Source organism: Micromesistius poutassou (assembly GCF_964030765.1).
Source record: "Micromesistius poutassou genome assembly, chromosome: 7".
In the NCBI taxonomy this organism is placed as follows: domain Eukaryota; kingdom Metazoa; phylum Chordata; class Actinopteri; order Gadiformes; family Gadidae; genus Micromesistius; species Micromesistius poutassou.
In genome coordinates, this window is record NC_140277.1 from 9,530,728 (window position 1) to 9,553,275 (window position 22,548).

At 49.5% G+C, this 22,548-nt stretch overlaps 1 protein-coding gene across 1 annotated transcript in view; it reads left to right on the forward strand.

Moving 5' to 3' along the window:
* The window catches only part of mgmt (O-6-methylguanine-DNA methyltransferase), a gene marked incomplete at its 5' end in the record, with an annotated part of 50,309 nt that overhangs the window by 18,009 nt on the left and 9,752 nt on the right, over window positions 1-22,548 (forward strand). The window contains 5 exons of the mRNA XM_084470191.1: window positions 23-59; window positions 141-259; window positions 6,681-6,814; window positions 7,175-7,301; window positions 21,056-21,144. Of these exons, the coding sequence (XP_084326317.1) occupies window positions 23-59; window positions 141-259; window positions 6,681-6,814; window positions 7,175-7,301; window positions 21,056-21,144 (506 nt within the window). The remainder of the gene's footprint in view (window positions 1-22; window positions 60-140; window positions 260-6,680; window positions 6,815-7,174; window positions 7,302-21,055; window positions 21,145-22,548) is intronic.

The window sequence follows — 22,548 nt, forward strand, 5'->3', positions numbered from 1 at the left end:
ACCTCTCTTCTCTGGTCCTCAGCCCATGCATTGTTTAACTCTGCGGTGTTCCCCGGCAGGTTTTGTTGTTCTCTCTTCCCGCGTCTCTCTTCTTCTACTCATACTATATTACGTGTTCCATTGTGCCTTTCTACTTGCAGGTCCGTCGTTTCCACGACGGTCAACGTGGACGGCCATGTCCTGGCTGTCTCGGACAACATGTTCGTACACAACAACTCCAAGCACGGCAGAAGGGCTCGCCGACTCGACCCTTCAGAAGGTACGCCTCCTTATCTGGAGAATGGTAGGCACACTTTTTACATCTTATCATTTGCCACGCTCCTCCTCCTCCTCCCTCTCCCTTGTGGTCGTCTTCTTCTTTTCTCCTCTGTACTTTCTCTTTTTCTCCCCCTCGGTGGTATCCATTGACTTTGTAGTCCGTTGTAGTTTGATTTTTTTTATATTTTTATTATTATTATTTGTAAAATTCTTCTACGTCACCTTCATGGAACTTCTTGAGATTTCAATGTTTTTCTCTCTCAACTCTCCTACTTATTGTAGCCTGCGGGGAAATATCACGCATTTCCCATTGCATTAGTCATTATTTGTTGTGCATGACATGGACATCGATACCGCTCGTCTTATCTTGAGATCGGGAGAAAAAAAAAAAAAAGCTAACTCTACACCACTTCCAATCGCCAATGCTAATTGCGCCTGCGTTTTAGCCTGCAAACCTTTTGTGAAACATGATCAAATTGCTTAAGAATTTGGCTGTGAGGTCAATTTCCTGTCATTGGGCTGTGCCGATTTCACTGTGAGCAGAGAGCAGAAACAGAGAGGAAAGATGAGAAGGAGAAGGGAAAGGGGTGACTGTGTGTGTGTGTGTGTTTAACTATGTGTGTGTGTGCAGATAGAATGTGTGTGTATGTGTGAGTGGGGGGGGGTGGTTAGGTCTAGAGAAAAAACAGAACTCACTGTTTTTCTTCCAACTGATTCCATATGATAGACTGATTGCCTGCTCTGCCAAGAGAGAGAGAGCGAGAGTGAGAGCGAGAGAGCAAGAGAAACAGAAAGAGAGAGAGAAAGAGAGTGAGAGAGAGAGGCAGGACACCAATCCATGGGAATTCAAAAAGTAAAATGCACTAAACATAACCTCCTGACCCTCGTGGCCCCCAGCTCACAGATGGGAGCACACAAACACACACACGCACACACGCACACACACACACACACACACACACACACACACACACACACAGACATACACACATACACACAGCTGAAAGATTATGGAGAAAAGAGAAAAAAAACTAGCTAAGATTGTGTGTGAGAGTGAAAAGGGGTGATTGTGGAAATTGCTTATCGTCAGATTTCAAGAGGCAATTACGGCTGGGCAAACAGTTTATATACACCACTGGCTAAAACAACCTTCCCTCCGCATTAATGGCCATTAATGGTCCTATCATGAAAGCAAATGTAATGTTTAATATAACAACGGCTAATAATATGAAAAAAATGGACAATTAATATATCTCCTTTGCACTCCAGTCCTAGTGGGCTAAAAGCTAATCTATTTGTTTTTGTCTTTATTAATGACTCCTCTACTGGAGAACAAAATCAAATAATTAAAGCCCTGCCCCGAGCACCAAAGTCATTATGTTCGCTGACGTTCTGTTTGTGTGTCTCACGTTTATGACACGGTAGGTGTGGATCGCCTAGCAACCAGTCTCTTAATGAGGAGAGCAATTAAAGAGGTTGAGCCCTTGCCTCCATGTTTCCCCGGTCCCGCGGGACCCTGTGTGCGGTGTATGTGTTTGTGTGTGTGTGTGTGTGTAGCATGTGTGTGTGTTCTTGACACCACCACCCCCCCCCCACACACACACACACAGACACACGCACACACCCCAGCCCATCCTATGTTTCTCCTCAGCACACTCTTCAAAGCATGCGAGTGACGCCCCGTAGACCAAGAAGCCATTGTCAGTCGCCCAGTTGAACATGTCTTCGTCTGATAACTTGAATACACCTTCCCGGCCCTCACCGGGAAAGAAAGAACCACTCCCATGCTCCGCTTAGCTCCCCCCCCGCTCATCACTGCCATGGGAGACGCGCCGCCGTAAACAAATTGAGCACGCATCAACTGCGCTATCGGAGGGCGGAAAAACCTGTCTGCTATTGTTTCAGTCACCTTCCAGCCTGCGACGCCCCCGGCAGCACGCCACCACCACCACCACCACCACCACGCTCGGTCATAAGAAACGCCGCCCAGTCCTCTCGGCCATGTCCTCTCCCGCACTGACAACAGGCAGCGTGCTTTGAATTAGCAACACATTCCTCTCTCTGGGAGTTCAGTGGGTGGGGAGCGGTAGATATGCTTGGCTCGCTGAGTGACTGACTCTGTGCGAGTGCGTGTCTCTGAGTGTGTGTCTGTGTGTGTGTGTCTGTGTGTGTGTGTGTGTGTGTGTGTGTGTGTCTGTGTGTAAGTTCGAGAGGCATCCTTCCTCCCTCTGTACACTTTAGATCCGCTATCGCCGTCTGCCGTCTCGCTTTGATCAAGAGCCGCTGCCCCCTGTTGGCCCTGGGTAGTAATACACAGAGAGAGAAAGAGAGAGAGAGCGAGAGAGAGAGAGAGAGGGAGAGAGAGAGAGAGAGAGGGAGAGAAAGAGAGAGAGAGAGAGAGAAGCAGGCACACACACAGAACCCCCCGTGCCATGTGGCATTGTTTTGTTCACGTGCGCATACTGTCACACAACAAGCATATTATGCATTCAGACACGAATGTGCTTTGCCACCGCCTGTCACTCAAACGTGTATAGATTCAGGCTCAAAGGTGCATAAACATGCTCACAAATAGCCCTCCCTTCCAGACAACATCACCTCCCACACACACACTGAATACAGCCCGCGGATACACACCACACACACACACACAGCACACCACACACACACACACACACACACACTCCATAGCTCCAGCGTTATGGAGCCCCAGACAATATAGGAGACGCACAGCGGACCCTGCAGCGATTGGCTCATTTGCATGCCAAGTGGCTGTAATGCTGTTAGGGTTTATGCAATAAAGACAAGTGATACCAGACTGGTGGGCCTAAGAGGAGGGAGGGAGTGGGGGTGGGGGGGAGAGGGGGGGAGAAGGGAGGGAAGAGAGAGGAGGGAAGGGGGAGAGAGAGATGGAAAGAGAGAGGTAGAATGAGAAGTGGGAGACAATATGGGTGTCGGAAAAAGAGAATGAGAGGAAGTGAAATGGAGTCATAGACAGAGAGTGGGGGAAAGCCATAGAGAGGGAGAGCGCCAGAGAGAGATAGAGAGAAATAGCAAGGGAGAGGGCTATAGCGAGAGAGAGAGAGAAGATAGAGAGAGAGAGAGAGAGAGAGAGAGAGAGAGAGAGAGAGAGAGAGAGAGAGAGAGAGAGATGGAGTCAAAGGCAGCAGATGGCCCAGGGAGAGGTAAAAGGTGTAATCCCATCAGCTGCACTATCAGCCCACCATCTGGACATCCCACAGCACAATTACAACACATTTCAGCAGGCAGAACAAAGGAGGGCTTCCCGGGCCTCGCCAGACCTGTTTGAGTGTCTCAACACAGTGGAGCCAGGGACCCACACTCCGGAACATTCTGCATTAGTTTTGACCTCCAGCACACAAGTAGAAAAAAAAAAAAAAAAGTATGAAAAAAAAAAATAGAAGTGACAAACCCTCAACACACACACACACACACCGACACACACTTTTGAGTCATAAAAAAAGAGAAAGAAAAATATTATTAATATTTTAAGACGGTGAAACGTGGAAAGTTTGCGCAAAGTTAAACATGGAACAAACACACACCCACACCCACACACACACACACACCGAGTCCTTATTGGGCCAATCCCTGTGATGCTTATCATCTGCTCGAGGGGAGGGGTGTGTGTGGGTGTGTGTGTGTGTGTGTGTGTGTCTGTGCGTGTCTATCATCAGATCGCCTGCGCTGACTGTGTAATCCACTTCTCCACGGTCCCCATTCAGCACATGCTCCCCTCTCTGTCTGCACATTGAGACATATGCAAATGACTTTAGGCAGAAGGGTGGACGGCTTAGAGAGTCGCCGGCTCTGTGGGTCCTTCTGTGTGTGTGTGTGTGTGTGTGTGTGTGTGTGTGTGTTGGGCAGGGGGGAGAGAGAGAGAGAGAGAGAAAGAGAGAGAGAGAGGGGGCTTTGGGATTTCCGAAGCGGTAGTTGTGTGTGCACATGTGCGTTCGTGTATGAGGGTGAGAGTGTGTGTTTGTGTGTGGGAGCATGTGTCTGTGTGTGAGTGTGTGTATGTGCATGTCTGTTCAGGAGAGTGTGTGTGTGTGTGTGTGTCTGTGATGACGCATGTGTGTGTGTGTGTGTGTGTGTGTGTGTGTGTGTGTGTGTGTCTGTGTGTGCGTGTGTAGCCGTTTGTAGGTTGCAGGCTACAGCTGCCCCCCAAACAGTCACCATCAGTACCCCCCCCCCCCCGCCCTCCCCCACCCTCCTCACCAACACACACACACCCAGACACACACACACACACACACACACACACACACACATACACACACGCACGCGCACACACACACACACACACACACACACCTCCCTCCTCCCGCCCTCCACACCTCCTCCTCCTCCTTCTCCCGAATCCCCAAAGTCAATTTGTTTACAGTAATTTTGAAGGGTGACTTATTTGCCGTAATCGTCCGCGCTGATGAAGGTCAGGCCCTCCGAGGGTCTCGGTGCTGCGCGCCCACCCAGGCCCGCGCCCGCCTGCAACCCCGCCGCCGTATTCGCAATTAAGAAAAGCAAATGTCACTCCTCCAGCGCCGCACCAATGAAAATCTGTACGCGGGGTGATTAGCATGAAGTCAACACCGCCCCGCCTAAAGTCACATTCCCTGTAGTACCCCGACGGTGGACGCGCGCGCGTGTGTGTGTGTAAGCGTGAGTTGGTGAGTTGGTGTGTGTGTGTGTGTGTGTGTGTGTGTGTGTGTGTGTGTGTGTGTGCACTTTATGGGGCACGGCGAGAGCGAAAGCAAACATGACCTGAACAGACCCAACAGAGAGGCAAACAAAGGGAGATGTCTTGTCTGAAGTGATCCATACAACAATGGCAGCCTGTGATTTACTTACTGGCTAGCGAGGGATAATAGAGAGGAGCAGAGGAGGAGGAGAAAAAAAGGAAAAGGGGAACTTGCAGAAGGCAGCCCGGCGTATTTTCCCGAGGAGCGAGGCAGGGCGGCAGCCCCGCACTCGCAGCGCGCGGCGTATTAAAAGATATTGATGGGAATAGATTAAATTTGATATTGCTATTTTACGGCCAGCTGTCATTGCGTGTCTGTTGTAAACATGTTGTTTCGCTGAGCGCCATATTAAGGTAATGCATCAAATGACAGGCAACGTGAGGCACCAGATCGCTCAAATTAGATTATAATAACAACCGGGTGTGTTGACGAATGGCATGGCGGCGCGGCGGCAAGCAAGTCAGAGCAGATGAAAAGCATTGTAATAACAAACAATATGAAATGGACTGAATCGATCACAAAATAAAGGGAGAAAAATCCCAAATCTGAATAATGCATGAGTTGATTCGATATTATGAAATGTGAAACCTTCACTCTGACGAAGACTTGTGTGTCTGTGTGGGTGTGTGTGTGTGTGTGTGTGTGTGGGTGCGTCTGTCTGTGTGTCTGTCTGTCTGTGTGTGTGGTTGGGCGTGTGCGGCCTACATTATGCAGAATGGAGGTAATGAAATAACGTGAAGCAGCAGAAAGCTTGCGCGTGTCGCTCCCACTTTAACGCCCACGTCGTATCCTTGACTCATTTAAGATGTGTTCAACTTTGAAATTTCTACTGTAGTCGTGGCGCACGCTTAATCAATTCTGATAGCTACATTTGGCCTGACACGTAATTTGCTCCGTCAAATCATTTTGCTGGTGAGGCCGACGTTTAGCCTTTGTGAAGTGGACCATTTGAAGGGTCTGCTTAACTACCCCACTCCAGTGCATTGATAAATGATTTTGATTCGCATGCCTTAAAGGACAAATCCATCATATTCTCTCTCCGCTTTTTTTCCCCCCCCTTTTTTTTTTACTCTTTACGCGGTGGTGGGGGTGGGGGCGGGGTAAATTCCATGATACGTCTTTGTGAGAAACGGACGCAAATGTAAGCAGAAATGTAAAGGGAGTGAGATGTGGAAATGTGTCTGTCTGAGATAGAGGGAGAGAGAGTGCGAGAGAGAATGAGAGAGAGAGACAGAGAGAGGGAGAGTGGTGGAGGGAGAGCAGTAGAGAGAGGGAGAGACAAGAGGGAAATGATAAAGGGCGCTTCCCATGATTCAAAGTGTATCTAATTCTCCTGATATGTCTTTGTGAAGCAAATGTAAGCAGAAATGCAAGGATGTGGAGATGTAGAAAGAATGTGACTGGAATTTGGAAAGGGAGAGACAAAGAGCCATATCTAGATAGTACAAGGCCAGCTTTCCATGTCTTTTAGGGCCTCTGTCCTTTTTGTGATACGCCGACGAGGGAAAGCAGAAATGTTAAGAAGCTTGATGTGGAAATGTATCTGTCTGTTTGTAACAGACGGAGGGAGGGAGGGAGGGAGGGAGGGAGGTACTTGGTACACATGGGCTTGTTCTCAAAGTGCAGGTGCTGAATATGCTCTTCTCATTCTCTTGGAACAAGCAGCCACCCCGTGCATCAAGGCCATCAGCCCGAGTGAGGGATGGACCACAGGGGGCGCCACCGTCATCATCATAGGGGACAACTTCTTCGACGGCCTGCAGGTTGTCTTCGGGACCATGCTCGTATGGAGCGAGGTAGGCTGAGGCTCACATCGTAATCATAACAAAGATCATCATGATAATAACAATGAAAAAGAAATACTTAGTTTAGTAAAGCCTAGTGTTTTATGTTCAGCGTATGATGATTATGTCATTGGGTCAGGTATCAATCAAGGCTAGAATCAAACACTGATGAGAATTAGTGTTTAAAGTAAAGTATCGAGAGAACTGATACACTGTATTGTCAGTTTTGATCACACCACATTTGGCATAAATCTAAACCATGGCGTCACACCACGCCTTACCAAAACACTACTCCCTCAACCCCGAATATCATATTTACATAGAATATAAGCCAGCTATGTAAATGCTCCTGATCTCCCCTCCCTGCTCCAGTTGATCACCCCCCACGCCATCCGGGTGCAGACCCCACCCAGGCACATCCCCGGGGTGGTGGAAGTCACGCTGTCCTACAAGTCCAAGCAGTTCTGCAAAGGAGCCCCTGGGAGATTTGTCTACACCGGTGAGTCCCAATCACATCTTCCTATCCTTCCTCTCCTTCATACCCTTCGCATTCTCCTCCTCTCCTCTGTCTGGGTATCTGCTCTCTCTCCCCTCTCCTCTGCTCTGTGCTCTCTGCTCAGGGTCTCTCCCCGCCGCCCCCCCCCCCATGTCCTCTCTGGTCAGTCTCTGTCTCCCCCCCACCCTGCTGGCTATGGGACCTCTCCCTCCCCTCAACACCATTTCTCCTTTATCTCCCTCCCTCCCACGGCCCGTCACTAGTCGTGACCCGAGTGGGGGAGAGCGTGGTAACTAACTAGCTGGAATGCTAAATACGTGATGTGTGAGATCCGCTACGGCTACTAGCGGGCGGCTAGTAGCTAAAGAGTGTGAGGTGAAGGGGGCTTCCACGGCTGTAACTCGATCCCCCCCGCCACCCCCACACCCCCCGTGCCCGGCCATTATACCGGGACTCTGCCAAGCACTGTTAAACTCAAGCTGTCAGGGTAACTCTAGCCTGCCAATTCTGTTTATCTACCCTGTGGTGAGACAGACGATGGTAGCGTGATCGTTCTCTCCTCTACATGTTGCAATGCCATTCAGTATTGTTTTTAGCTTTTTTTTTGTTATTTAGATTCCTGTTGGTTGCTCCGATATTTAGGTTTTGAAGGTGCCATTGTTTGTGTGTGACGGTGACATTGCATGTCTGTGTGTGTGTGTGTGTGTGTGTGTGTGTGTGTGTGTGTGTGTGTGTGCGTGCCTGTGTGCGTGCGTGAGTGTGTGTGTGTGTGTGTGTCACAGTGCAGTGACACATACAGGAAATAGTGTAAAGAAGGTGCGGATGTGTGTGTGTGTGTGTGTGTGTGTGTGTGTGTGTGTGTGTGTGTGTGTGTGTGTGTGAAAAACAGCAAGAGAGAGAGAGAGAGAGAGAGCGAGAGAGAGAGTGTCAGTTTTAAAGTACGGCTCTGATTATGGCAGAAGGAAGTGGCCGCCTTATCTGTCATCATCGGTAAGGAGACAGAGGTCACCCGGGGTCACGGTCTGTCTGACCTGGAAGCCTCTGTCTGTTCCAACTCTGATGGGCAGAATGAAACTCTCACTTCCCCTCTTCCTCACCCCACCTCCACCCCCTTCCCCCTCCCAAGGCCTCCAGCACCCCTCTGGCCTTGAGCGTTCAGCAGAATTGCAAAGTGGGGGAGTACCCCCCTCCTGGTACCCCACCCCCCCCACCCCCCCAAGACCCCCTTTATCCTGGGACAGCTGTTTCTCATCAAGCCCCCCCTCCCTGCTCCTTGCAGCTCCGCCACCGCCACCACCACCACCACTACCACCGCCACCACCACCACCACCACCAGCCCCCTCCCAGCTCTCCATCCCCCCCCCCTCCCCACCGCCCGTGCAGTCTGGCCCGGCCTCGGCTGTGTTTAACCTCCCTAGCAGGAGCGGACCATAGGCCAACGAGCCACCGGGATAATGAAACAAGAGTGCAGTGTGTGCTGCCTAGGGTTTGCGCACATGTGTGTGTGTGTGTGTGTGTGTGTGTGTGTGTTTGTCTGTGTGTGTGCGTGTGTCTGTGTGTGTGTGTGTGTGTGCGTGTGTGCGTGTGTGTGTCTGTGCGTGCGTGCGTGTGAGGACATGTGTTAGCATGGAGCTCTGGAGAAAGGTGTATAAGTTAAGACATTAATGGCTTCTATAGCACCAGCGGTGAAAGTGGCTGGTCCCTAAAGAACAGACCCCATTAGTCACACAGGCTAAGCGGATTGGGATGATTACCACCAGGTTTTTACAGGGGTGGCTGTCCCCTTTCCCTCCTCTATCTCTGTTTCCTTCCCCCCGTTCTTCCTCTCCTCCTCCTCTCGCTGTCTTCCCCTAGGTTCCCTCGCTCGCTTCCAGTTAGGATAAAGATACAATTACCTCGGGAGGCGACAGTGGTACAATTGATTAGCGTGGTGAATTAAAAGGAAGAGAGAGAGAGTGAGAGAGAGAGAGAGAGAGAGAGAGAGTCGCCAATAGACTGGATTCCACCGGCTCCTGCCTGCTATTCGGCTATTCCCCGCTTGGCTAACCTCACATTGTGCGAGGGGTCGCACGCTTGAGACCGCCAGACCCAGGGCTTTTTCTGTCGAGCACCGGAAGGCAAGAGATAGCTGTGGCCGCGGTTAATTTCATAACGCACATGAATTGCTACCTGTCCCTCAGAGATTTAGGGCAAACAAGGGGCTAATGGAGCTTGTTGCGTATCCCGTTGCTAGTGGAAATTAAAACCTAGTTCAGGCAAGTGCTTATTTTATTATAGAGCTGAAGGAATTGTTACACAAACATACATATGTTACACAACATACACAAACACATATGGTCCTATGATTAGGAATGAGCTACAGCAACATAAGATTAGATACGTAGCCAAAGAGGCTACACTAGGCGATAGGTCTCTGCCAGCAGAAGGTGCTGAAAGTTCAGGCGTCCAATAAGGCCACAGCCTGGACAAATCAAAAGGCCTGTTATCAAAGCGGATGATTCAAGCATGACCGGGGTGTTTGCCCGGGGAGGAGAACCCCTTCTCCTCCTCAGAGCCCCACTGCCATAATTGTGGAGATTTGACTTGCTCAATTTGAGAAATGATCGCAAATTACCAAGAGTCAACATGGAGGGGACTGCACTCAATGCGGGCAGCAAAGGGACAAGTCCTTACTCGGGTTAGTACCCTGGAACCATTCCAAAACACACAGTCCCCTTTCATGAAAATAATTCACCCTATAGTGTACATCACATATTGCTGTCAGCAAAGGGGTCCAGCAAAAGTTTGAAACACTAATGAAAAGCACACTTTTAAAACATGTTTACACAGTGTAATAGAATACGTCAAGGACCATATATATACGTGCAGTAATGGGTGTTTTTTTAAACAAATGACACACACAAACTACTTTGCTATGCAGCCGAGATACCTTTGTACCCTGCGCTGTCCCTGGAAGAGAGCTTGTCCTTAGCCTAATCCATGTATTGGTTATCCATTGGTCAGGACAGCTGGTTCAACCAACTGTCAGCAAGGTTGTGGAAAATCAAAAGGAGAAAGTCCTCGCTGTTCAGCAGTCAATACTTCACAATTTACTAGATGTTGCAGTGAAGAAGACTATGTGCTTTTCTCTGTCCATCTTCCTTTCTTATTTTATTTTCTTGCCCCCAATTGGAACCTCATTTTCACTTTGGTAACCGCTTTCAACCGCAGTTTCGCGGCGTCGTAAGGTTACGGTGAATCATAAATAAAAACAATGACCACGCAATTTATCCAATCTAAGCCGCCTAATTGCATCAGAGCTTTTGCTTTTCTATATTGGCCAGGTTTCCATGATAGCCTGTCTCCCGGGGCAGCGATGCAGGCCCTGGTAATATGGTTCTGCTGGCGGTCCTAACACACTCGGGCCACTATTTATCCTAATCAGTGACATCCATATAACCAGGATTGCTTAAAATGAACCCCTTCCGCGCCCCAGAAAACGCACATTTACCAGGACCCCATTTGTCATGGGTAAATTGAGGGTCAGTAAACTTCGCCTGTATCCTCCAGTGGGGATCCGGGACATGCATCATAACGTTAGCAGAGAATGATTGGCGAAGGCGAGCTGTCACACATTTGTCAGGGGGAAGGCAACATTATTTGCTAATTTCCCAAGCTGGGCACTGACAGGGTGCTTCGTCTTCGGACCTTTGGTGACCAGCATGCCTACCCGGCTATTAGTACAAGTCAAGTGTTTCACCCCCCCCACCACAGCCCACCCCCCCCCTCCTTCCCCGCCCGCACCCCCCCCCCCCCCCCCCCCTCCCGCCGCTACACTTGTGTAAAGTGCCAGCATAACAAGAGCCATTCGGTCGACCTCACAGTATCCCTGCACACCGGGGTGAGGGATTTTTTCTCTCTCTGGCGTTCCTTTTTTTCTTGTTTGGTTGATAGAACAGATGCCCCCTTGCAGCGAGCGGTGCTTGCCAGGTCTTAGTTGGGGCCAGACAGCCTTGAGGAGAGCTGATGGATCACAAACTTCTCCCCGTCAAGGTGAAGCTATCGACTCCACTGCACCAAAAATCTGACAAAATGGGTATGAGGCGGTCATTCATCAACATAAGGACGAAGGGGTCATGTGTGCTTCACTCAATACTGGGGCAGATCTGAACACGTCGCCGCGGTAACGGATGGATGGATGGGTGGTGGGGGGGGGGGGGGGGGGGGGGTGGAAAGCAAGATAGAAAGAGAGGGAGGGATGGATGTAGATAATTGACAGATTTTGGCTCTTCTCACTTGAGTTGTTAACCTCTAAACTGGAGCTGAAACAGAACAAGGCAGACCAAGTGGAAACATATATATATATATATATATATATATATGTGTTATTTTCTACGGTACAAATAGTGATATCTCATCCTTGAATCCAAAGTAACTCACGTTTCCTGTTTCCTCTCAGAAAGAGGGGAACATTATTTTTGCGAAATCTTCAGCCAAATATAAAAAGGAAACCTCGGGTAAATAAACAAGAGACGTCTTTAGCAGACCGCATCAGATAGAGAGTCTTGGGCTAGTCTACCCTCGCCTTTATCCTTCGGTCTCCTCTCCTCTGCCATCGAGGAGCACTTTGAAGTTCCGGATCGAGAGGCTGATCAAGATGGAGAACTTCCCCTTCATTAGCAGCCGGCTTTGGGCTCCGGGCTTGGGGTTTGGTGCCTGCTGGTGCCGGCTGGCCTGCGACTGGGTGGGGTCTGCCAGGCCTGCTGAGATAGGCTCTAATCAAAGACGTTCACGGAGGTATGTGTAAACAACATGGGCTCTGGAGGAGGAGATTCTTTCGAGAGGCAGCTTGGCAACTGTAACCTTGCAACAAATGTGAGGGCTCATGTCTATATTTAGTCCTTAGCATATGCTTTTGTCCAAAGCCACTTCAAGTGACTACACGTCATAAGGGAGCAGGTACGGGTTAGGCCTCTTGGTCAAGGATGCTTGTAGATAGACTGTTGGCATTGGGGTTGGAACCCAGAACCTTTTAGCCTGGAAGTCAAACACCCCCAACCACTAGTGTATCGGGCCCCTAAACTGAGGGTGCAACAAAGATGTAGAAATAATGTTTCATTCAAACTTTCAAACACATGAACGGGATGTGTAGACATGTACATATAAATGCTTGTATACATGTAGGCCTACTAGACATTTACAAATGGCATCAGTTGGAGTGGACCGGAGCAACTGCCTCTACCGGGTATGTTCCCCGCTCATGTCAGAAAGTTTGGGATTGCTATTGCAGCCACAAGGCTCTAAGCCAGCTGTCTCATTATGGCGGTGTGGTCTTTAGCACTATAGCAGTGGAGTGGTAGAGGAGACAGTCATCACCCAGTTAGATGGGCTTGGTTTTTCCTCACGAGGAGCCTTTTGTGGATGGCGACAAGGTTTCACGAGAGGGAAGGTCCTTGTGTCCAATTAGAGGGTCTGACGTTGCGGGCGCTAACTCCCGGGCTGACAGCAGGCCTGTCAGGAGGGCTTTCAGAAGCACACGGTGGCATTATTCCTGCCGCGCGTGTCTCTGTGTTATCAGCGGCTGACCTGTTAAATCCGGGGCTCCGGGAAATTGATTGAAATAAATACTCGCCGGTTGTTGAGCCTGTGTCTTTTACCAATTACACCTTCTGCCCAAATGCATTGTGGGTATTTGATTTAACAGAGGGAGAGAAAGGGAGAGGGCGGTGTAACGTAGAGGTGTTGTCTTTTTTTTTATATTGTTCAATATTTTTCATTTGATCCTTTTTTGTTTTGTGTTGGAATAAATCTGCTATCTAATTGCTCTTCTCAGTCCTTTGCCAAAGAGAATCTAGAGAGAGGGGAGAGGCAGGAAGAGATAGGCACAAATCTCAGTTCCCCTCTCTCTCTCTCTCCCTCTTTCCCTCTCTTTCTTCCTCTCCCTCCCCTTGCCCCATTTTCAAAACGCTCCACACCCAATGGGCTTTAAAAGAATTCAACCCCCCCACCCTCCACCAACCCACACCACTCCCACAGCACTCCACTCCACCCACCCACACACACACACACACACACACACACACACACACACACACACACACACACACACACACACACACACACACACACACACACACACACACTCACTCACTCTATCTGCCGCATTTTGATTGAAATTCATCGGTGAGTTTATTGAGAAATGAATGAAGGGAGGCCGCGCGGTATTGACTCTGAGAGGAAAACACAACTCATCTTGAATGAGGGGGGAAAACGCCGCCGTAATTTAGCCGTCATCGATCTGTTCCCCCCCCCCCCCGCCCACACCCCCCCTGCCCACTCCGTATTGATCTTCATTTTACAATATTAATTTGCGCCAGCAATCAGCTGTGAAGGGAAACCCATTTGATTTCTGTTGGCCCCGGTAATGTGTGAAAGTCCACCGGCGTCCAGAGAGCAGGGAGTGAGGCTCACTTTAGATGTCATCTGAAGAGGATTGAACAGGTGTCTTCGACGGCCGCCGCCCGCTTTCTAATAACGCCGGAGCGATATGACAGGCGCGCTCAAAAGTATGGATGAGCAATCTGTAACATTGCTCCCTTTTAACGCCGTTAATTACATTTTATCTATCGCAGGAGGCAATATCTGCCCGAGAACTGTAACTGTCAAGGCTTTTTTTTTTTTCTCTTCTTTCCTTCCATCCATATCGGCTCAAAGTTCATGAAATTTCAATGAAAATTGATCTGTCTCCATTGATTTATCCTAACTGCAGATCTTTGAAATTTTAATTTCCTGTTCATCTCCCCGGCTGCTGGAGATGGGACCGCTCAGTGCAAGCGGCGGCTACAGGGGATGATGTGGTAGTGTTTAACCCCCGGCCTGGAGCTCTGCTCTGGGTGGGTTTGGCCGTGAACCTTCTCCTTTGTTTGGTCAGCAGGTGGTGTCCACCACCGCCGCCTTGCACGCGGGCTCTGGACCTCTCTCCACCCTGGGTGATGAAACCCACTGACCAGTGGCCCGGGGGTCTGACCTCATTGGGTTTTCTTTTCGACACGGAGTGGACTCAACAACTTTCGGCTCTCATGTGTCGTCCGACTCCATTAGAACCGGAAAAAAATACGATCGTCTTGTTTGTGACAGTCCAAAACACATTGGGAGCATAAAAAAAAACGAAACAAGGCGGTGATTCGGTCGTGGTCGATGTTACAGCTGACCTTCATCAGTCTTAAAACAAACTGCGGTAGCTTGCGAGCGGGGGGCTTTAGTTACAACCCTTTGACGAGTCACAAACGCAATAACACTTGAATGAACTTCCCCTTGATCTGTTTATCTGTCTCCTCTCTCCCAACTCCCTCTCCACCTCTAATTTGTGTTACGGGGTGGATGGGGGTGGGGGAGGGGAGAGAAAAAATAACTGCTCAATAGTGTAGGAGGAGTGGAGATAAGCTCGGAGCAGTTAAGTATAATTAGCGAAAGTAATAGCTGGCAAATGGCAACAAGGCTAGGTTTTTATCTCCTGGAAAGATAGAGTTATCGTAATAAGCTTTAATGGCTGGCAGGAATGCTCGCACTCTGCGCTCACTTCCACTCAAGCCCAGAGACTTAACAAGGAACAATTCCCCCCTCCCCCCCACCCCCCTCGCAAATTTACTGGCTTTTTTCCAACCTCAAACATTTCCCCATGTTTGTTCGACGATACTGTACAGGGGTCAATACGTGTGTGTCTGTGTGTGTGTGTGTGTGTGTTTTGGAATCCACTTCCATACACTAGACCGGAGGGGGGGGGGGGGGGGGGGGGGGGTGATGGCGGTGCGGCGTACTGCCTTGTAAGCAGTTCTATGTGCCAAGGCCTGGGCCGTGTTTCAGCGTTCCCGTAGAGCGGCTTTACTCATGTCCTCGTTCCGGGGAACATGGAAGCAAGGAGCAACCAAGCATGCTGGGAAGCCACGAACAAGGCCCCTTCGCTCGCTCCCTCGCTCGCTCCCTCGCTCGCTCTACATGTTAAAGCAAAGTGGGGGGGGGGGGTCGGGCAGGCGGGTGGGGGGAAAAAGGGGGTTCGGGTGGGGAGGAAGGGTGCTGTGAAGGGACAACAGAGAGAAGCATTAGATTGGGAAAATGCGATTGAGCTATGCACGTCGTCACAGAGGAAGCCGAAGCAACCGAGAATTCCATTGAAGCTTTGTCATCGTAATACATGTGTGAGGCTTTTTACTTATTTATTTGATACGGTGTGTGTGTGTGAGTGAGTGGTGGTGCACGTGAGTGTGTGCATGTGTGTGTGTGTGTGTGTGTGTCTGTGTGATATTTAAAATGGGGAAATGATATGGTCACAGCTGTGCACTAAGTCATGCATTCCATTTCTTCATATTGAGGAAACATGATCGCTCGCTCTCCAGAGTGAGGAAATTACTGAAATATTCATCAAGTTTGGCTTCCAAAACCTCACAGCGCGGGGGGAAAAACACAGACTTTCCAGTGGGGTCTATTCTTCTGTGGGGGAATCTGTTAGCGTGTTCGTAGTGTTTAAACGTGACAGTAATTTGTATGCTTTCAGTGCCCGCGCTCTTTAAATTGAAACACGCCTCCCCCTTTCAGTTCTGTTGCATCGTTTCTTTGTCAAATTGTAATTATTTTCTGAGATTAATTCGAGGCAACATACTGAAGAACTATCATGTCTCTTTACATGTAACGCAAGCTAGCGAGAGAGAGGGGGAAAAAAAAAGAAGGGAAAACCATAAGTGATGTAATTGAACGAAACGTCTTACTTGTCGAAAGCCAAACTGAAGATGAGAGAAAATGAAAATTGCATTAGCCCATATTGTTCTCTCTCCCTCCTGCAACCCCCTCCCTCCCTCCCTCCCTCCCCCCCGACCCCCCCCCCAACAAAACAAACCCTTCATCTCTCCTGGTGAAAGTATTCAGATGCAAGCCGTGCCTTACCTCCCGTGTCTCTTTCTCTAATTATCCATGAGGTCAGTAAGCAAAATGGGGAAGAAGCCAGAAGATCAATACAAATTATCCTGAGCAAACCAGTGCTGACAGTTTGAATTGCAGCATATGTTTACCCAAAATCAGGCAATTTATCTTAATATCAGGCGAGTAATGCAGCAGGGGTCAGGGGTCACACAATCTCTCCACCTCATAATTACCCGCCTCGAAAACAGGAAAGTGGTATTGATTGGCCGCGGGGCCGGGAAGCAGGCGTGACTGGAACGTGGCAGCGCCCCCCACCCGACCCACCCACCACCACCCACCACAATCACTACAACACAACACCACCCACCTTCTCCACCATCCCCGCCTCCATCCCTGCAGTCACTAGGCACAACACCACCCACCCCGTCAAACACCTCCATCACCACAGTCACCACCACCCACCACAACCACTACAACACAACACCACCCACCACCTCCGCCGTCACCTCCGTCACTACACTACACCACCAACCGTGTCCCCACAATCGCTAGGCACAACACCACCCACCTCGTCAGACACCTCCGTCACTACACTACACCACCAACCGTCGCTTAGCTGAACACCCGACCATCGCCACCTCCGTCAGTACACGCACCACCGCAACCCCCTAAGCACCTCCTCTTCTCCTCCACCCGCCCACCACCCCCACCTCAGCTGTAGACTGCTCCACCACCCAGGGAAGGATTTATGTGGATGTGTGTGTGGAGCGTCTCATGTTTCCTTGCACTGGGGGGGGGGTAGGCCCGGTCCCTCCCTCCCTCTCCCTTCCTCCACCCATCTCAGTATTGTGTCTGAAAACAGGCAGGACATACAAAGCGGGCTAAAGTCGTTTTTGGCATCGGTCCACGCCCAGATGACTTGTCTTGTTGTATTTCTCTTAGAAGAAGAAGTGTCGTTAGTGCAGCGGGGGTAACGTGTATCACTGGAACAAAATAATCTTACAGGGGATTTAGAGAAGAAAGGAAAAAAAGGGGTAGGAGACGTTGCGTGTGTGTGTTTGTGTGTGTGTGTGTGTGTGTGTGTGTGTGTATCCCGACTGTGTGTGTAAGGCGAGTAGTCTAGGGATGGGCCAGTAATCCCGGAAGAGCAATCCCGGTGACCCCTCGTGAAACCAGAGTACAGAAAAAAACAGTCTTTAGCCTTAGCTTGAAATGGGAAAAATAAACATGCTGGCTATACCCCTCTAGCGAGCTAGCTCGTCGCTCAGTGTTTATCGCGCGGAATGAATTTAAGTGCTCAGTATACATCATCAGCCACTCTTATAGGATTATTGACGGCGTCTGTGTCTGTGTCTGTCGGCGAGCGCGCACCACGGCCGCCGCCGTACATGCCGCGACTACAGAACTGTCAACTCATCAACTGACAGCACCGTTTAGCGCTAATGCAAGTCTCCATCAGCTGTCAAAAGCATTTGCATGAAATCAATAGCAGATGGCGGTGTGTGTCACCAATTTCATTACGCCGGGGTTGTTACAAAGATCATCTCCATGATAGATGAGATGGCGACGGGACGACACGCCGGCATCATGGCGGACACTCCGCACCGAGAGGGAGGGAGAGAGAGAGAGAGAGAGAGAGAGAGAGGGGGAGAGAGAGAGAGAGAGAGAGAGAGAGAGAGAGAGAGAGAGAGAGAGAGAGAGAGAGAGAGAGAGAGAGAGCGAGAGATCTGGACTCAGTAAGCCTTCACCCACGCCAACATATGACGCAACCGATGATTTCCACCCCATACATGTATTTATATTTTATTATTTATCCACACCATCCATACGCGGGCGCTTCAAACGAGACTCACTCGGTGTTGCAAGTGCGTAGCTATGATTTATGTACGTCCGAGAAAATAGAAGAATTCATCCGAAGGGAAAAGATATTACAAAATGCGTCAAAGCTTTCACGTTTCGACCTCAAACGCTCCCGGTGTATATACTTAAAGAGTCCCGGGCACCTTAACCTCCAAACAACATTTCTCATTATTCTTTTGGTCGTCCCGCGATCCCGTGTCATTATCATTGGGCAGACACATCAAATAGTGTTACCGCTCCCTCAGCCGACCCCCAGGCCCCCCCCCCACAACCCTACTGTACAGCATCCCCGCCCGCTTCTCCCAGCATGCCCGGCGGCTGGAGCAGGCCCCATCTGAGGCAGAGGACAGGAGAGGGTGATGTATCACCCGGAGAGAGCGTGCTGACAGCCTCTGATGATGGATGGCCTGATTATGGAGTGCTTTTTACACATACACAATTTACACACAATTTACATCACACTGTGAGCAGCCCCGGTCTGGCAGCGTCTGCCGCTGCTGCTGCTGCCGCACGCACGCACGCACGCACGCACGCACAGGCGCACGTAGACACACACACACACACACACACACACACACACACACACACACACATACATACATACATACATACATACATACATACATATGCTACGTAAACACACACACTCATTCACGCTCAGCCACAAACACACACACTTATTCACTGAAATGCACACGCAAATGCACACACTCAGTCACACACCAAACATATCTGTGGTGCGGTGCATGTCTATATATATATATATATATATATATATATATATAAATATCCAGCTGCCCATGCAAACACAACACATACCAACATACAATACATGCACACAGATACTCAGATATATGCACGCACACATGCACGCACATGTCCAGGTTATGCAGGATGGGGGGGGGGGACTCCTAGGGTGCATAGATAAACAGGCGGGGTGGGGGGGGGGGGCGGCGTGGAGAGGAGGCTGTGCTGCAGCCTTGTCATGTAGGATCAATGCTGCGGATCAATCCTTTATTAAGGGGGAGATCGCATTCCCTCACGCGCCACACTAGGCCTCTGTCATCCCACTATCCGTGATGACATGTAAAATTTGATTTCCTGTGGAGTAGGTAGTCGTGGCTGTGTGTGTTTGTGTGTGTGTGTTTGTGTGTGTGTGTGTGTTTGTGTGTGTGTGTGAGTGGGTGTTGGGAAAGGGTTATTCAGGTGTGTGTGTGTGTGTGTGTGTGTGTGTGTGTGTGTGTGTGTGTGAGGTATTGATTAGTACCTGGACTGTACCCAGGCAGGAACACATAATTGTTGCACTTCATCACGGCCAACCTGGCAATTACTGTATTTTTCACATGTGGCGCTTGAGCCACATTTGTTTTGTGTGTATAATATATAAATAAATATAAAGATATATATATATAAAGATATAGATATAGATGTGTGTATATCCTACGGTTGGTTTTAACATTGACTAAACAAAGGAGGGAGTGCTTGTGTATCTGGCCTGTATCTGTGTTTGTGGAGGGAATGGAGGAGGAGGTGGAGGTTCCCTGGGTTTGTTTGTACCACCGCTCTATGGCTCTCTCTCTCCCCCTGTTCCCTGGCATGCTCTCTCTCTCTCTCTCTCTCTCTCTGTGAGCGGGCCCAGCGAGCTGTGTGGCGTGTTAATGCTGAAATTACATGCTGAGTAATGAGTGATGGGCCAAATTACAGGCTGAACAATGAATAGAGGCAGGCACTTCTTATTAGTCTCCACAGAAAGCCATTGATTTATGAAGCGCCTTGCTCAGTGGAGTTACTCTCCTGAAAATGATATCTACATTGAGAAGTGATGTTCTCTATTAAGCCGTTCCTCCCCTCCCGTTACTCCTCTCCTCCGCCCTCTCCTCACCTCCCTCACCTCACTCTCTCTCCCGCCTCCCTCGCCCGTGAATGCAGCTCACACACACACACACACACACGCGTGCTATTGTTTAGAATAAGAGCTGTTAGGAAACCTTTCCTCAATTATCCATTAGGACTTGCCAGACACAAGAACCGGCTCACACCACAAGTCTGGGGTGCTATGATTCATTTACTTTGTGCGTCTGATTCATCGCGCCAATATGGCGCGTGCCCCCCGATTACAGTTTGAAGGGGGTGGGGTGGGGGGGGGGGGATTAATGACATGAGGCCATCCACTGTCGTATTTCACGAGCGCGGGCGTGTTTGCTTCAGCGCCAGTCGGGCGGTTAGTGGCGGTGGGTTGGCGGAGGAAACGCGTTTGAGAGGGTGTGTGTGTGTGTGTGTGTGTGCGTGAGAGTGAAATGACAGCGACTTACTGTAGATCAATGTGTGAGACGGCCTTTCACAGATTATTAAAGCTCTGTTAGATTAAAAGACCCCCGCCGATGTGGTTTGCTGTAGTCAATATTCCCGAGCAGATAAAGAAGGGAGAGCGACAGAGAGTCAGAGAGAGAGAGAGTGAGGACTGAGCGAGAGAGAGACAGAGAGAGAGAGAGGGAGAGAGAGAGAGAGAGAGTGGGAGGGTGGAGTCTCTGTCTCTAAAGGATTCTCAGACTGATGTAGGTCATCATGGATGTTAATGGAATAACACTTGGTGACACAAGTGTCAGAGGAGCCCCCCCGTGCCATTTTCTATCGCTGTGACTCCCCCCGCCTCCTCCTCCTCCTCCATCCAAGCTCCCCCACCCTCCTCCCTCTGAGCCACTTCTGTTTCATAAAATGCTTCATTCCTTCCTGAAATTAGGCATTCTGGAAATTACTCCTTTATTTTTTTGTACAGTAAACTCAAACCGATTTCTCAATTAGTTCATCCCCCTCACTCTCTCTCTCCCCCTGAGTCTCCCCCTCCCATCTCTCGCTCAGTCTCTCTCTATCTTCCTCTCTCTCTCTCTCTCTCTCTCTCTCTCTCGTTGGATCAATCATGAAGTCATGAAACCTTCTCCCATGTTTTTCATTGCATTGCATCTAAATCTATTTTCCTCTGTTCCTCTTCTGCCTCTCCTGCCCAGCGTTGAACGAGCCCACCATTGATTACGGTTTCCAGCGGCTGCAGAAGGTGATCCCCAGGCACCCGGGAGACCCCGAGAGGTTACCAAAGGTCAGTCCCGCGTGTACAGTACTGTCTCCACAACAACAACAACAACAACAACAACAACGACAAAGCCATCGCTATTTTGCCCGGATCCAAGCCATCCTACAACCTAAAGCCCCTCTCTCAGTTCAACCTACACTACACCTCACCATCGCGATCCGACAAAAAACAAAGCAAACACATAACACCGTGACCCCCCCACCGCCCAAACTCTGCCGTTTCCGCCCACAAATTCCTTCCCTCCTTCTAACCGACGCTATTAGCTCAGAGCGAGGGGAAAGGAGTGTAAAAGAAAGTGTGCGGTGAGGTAGAATATCTCCATCAGACCTTTTCCTCTTCAGCAGTCTGTGGAGGAGATGGTAATCTGGTGGCAACACTCCCATTACCCCGCCGCGTGTTTTCCTTTCATTTTCTACCGCTCGGTTTGGTTTAATCTCTTGTTTACAGAACCCTGTGCCGTAAACCCCCTCATCTCGCCGTGGCTAATAGACAGAGAGCCACGGGCCTGTGATTATGCATTGGCTTTCTTATTGTTTTCTTTTGAACCCCGGCTGAAGAGGGGAGGAGGGGCCACGACAGAGGGACCCCACTTATGTGCGTTTTTGTGGGAGGGTGGGGGCCACACAGAGGAAGTCTTTGGGACCCTTTATTGATTGGAAATGAAACAGGGGGGAATTGATCCGCTACCACGTCCATTTTTATAGATTGTGCTTTTTGTTCGCCGTTCTTTCCTTACCGTTTCCATCTGTGCGCCGTTCAGTTTTTTTTTCTCCACTAAACAGCCTGCGAGGGCACATTTCAAACCGATCAAAAATGTAATAATATGAGTAATTAGTTTATTAAAAAAAAAACCTTGCCAATGTCATAAAGTGCTGACCACCTCACAGTTTTTAATAATAACTTGTAAAACATTTAAAGAGCTGATCTATTAAATCCCAGCATGTAACACAGCCATATCATTAACGGCCAACGGACAATTTAATAAGGACCCGAGCGCTATAGGACCTAGCGACCGCGGAGGGCCGGCGAGGAGGAAGCACTGCAGTCTGGCCGTCGGCACACTCTATATGAAGTGTTTCAATTAGGACCCATCCCTATGGAGGGAACCGCCACACCTGGACATGAAATGTTACTCTCATTTCAGTTCAATAAAGGCAGAGCATCGAGATGATATCCACTACACACACACACACACACACATCCACACGCACACACGCACACACACACACACACACACACACACACAAGTGCGTGCACACAGATCCACGCGCTCACACATACCTCAGACCCGTGGTCGTTTAGAGGGAGGAGGTGGCCAACCCTGTTTAAATACCGCAGCCCTCATCTCCATTTTGTAAGTCACAGTGTCTTTCCAAAGTCCACAGAGTATATATATATATATATATATAT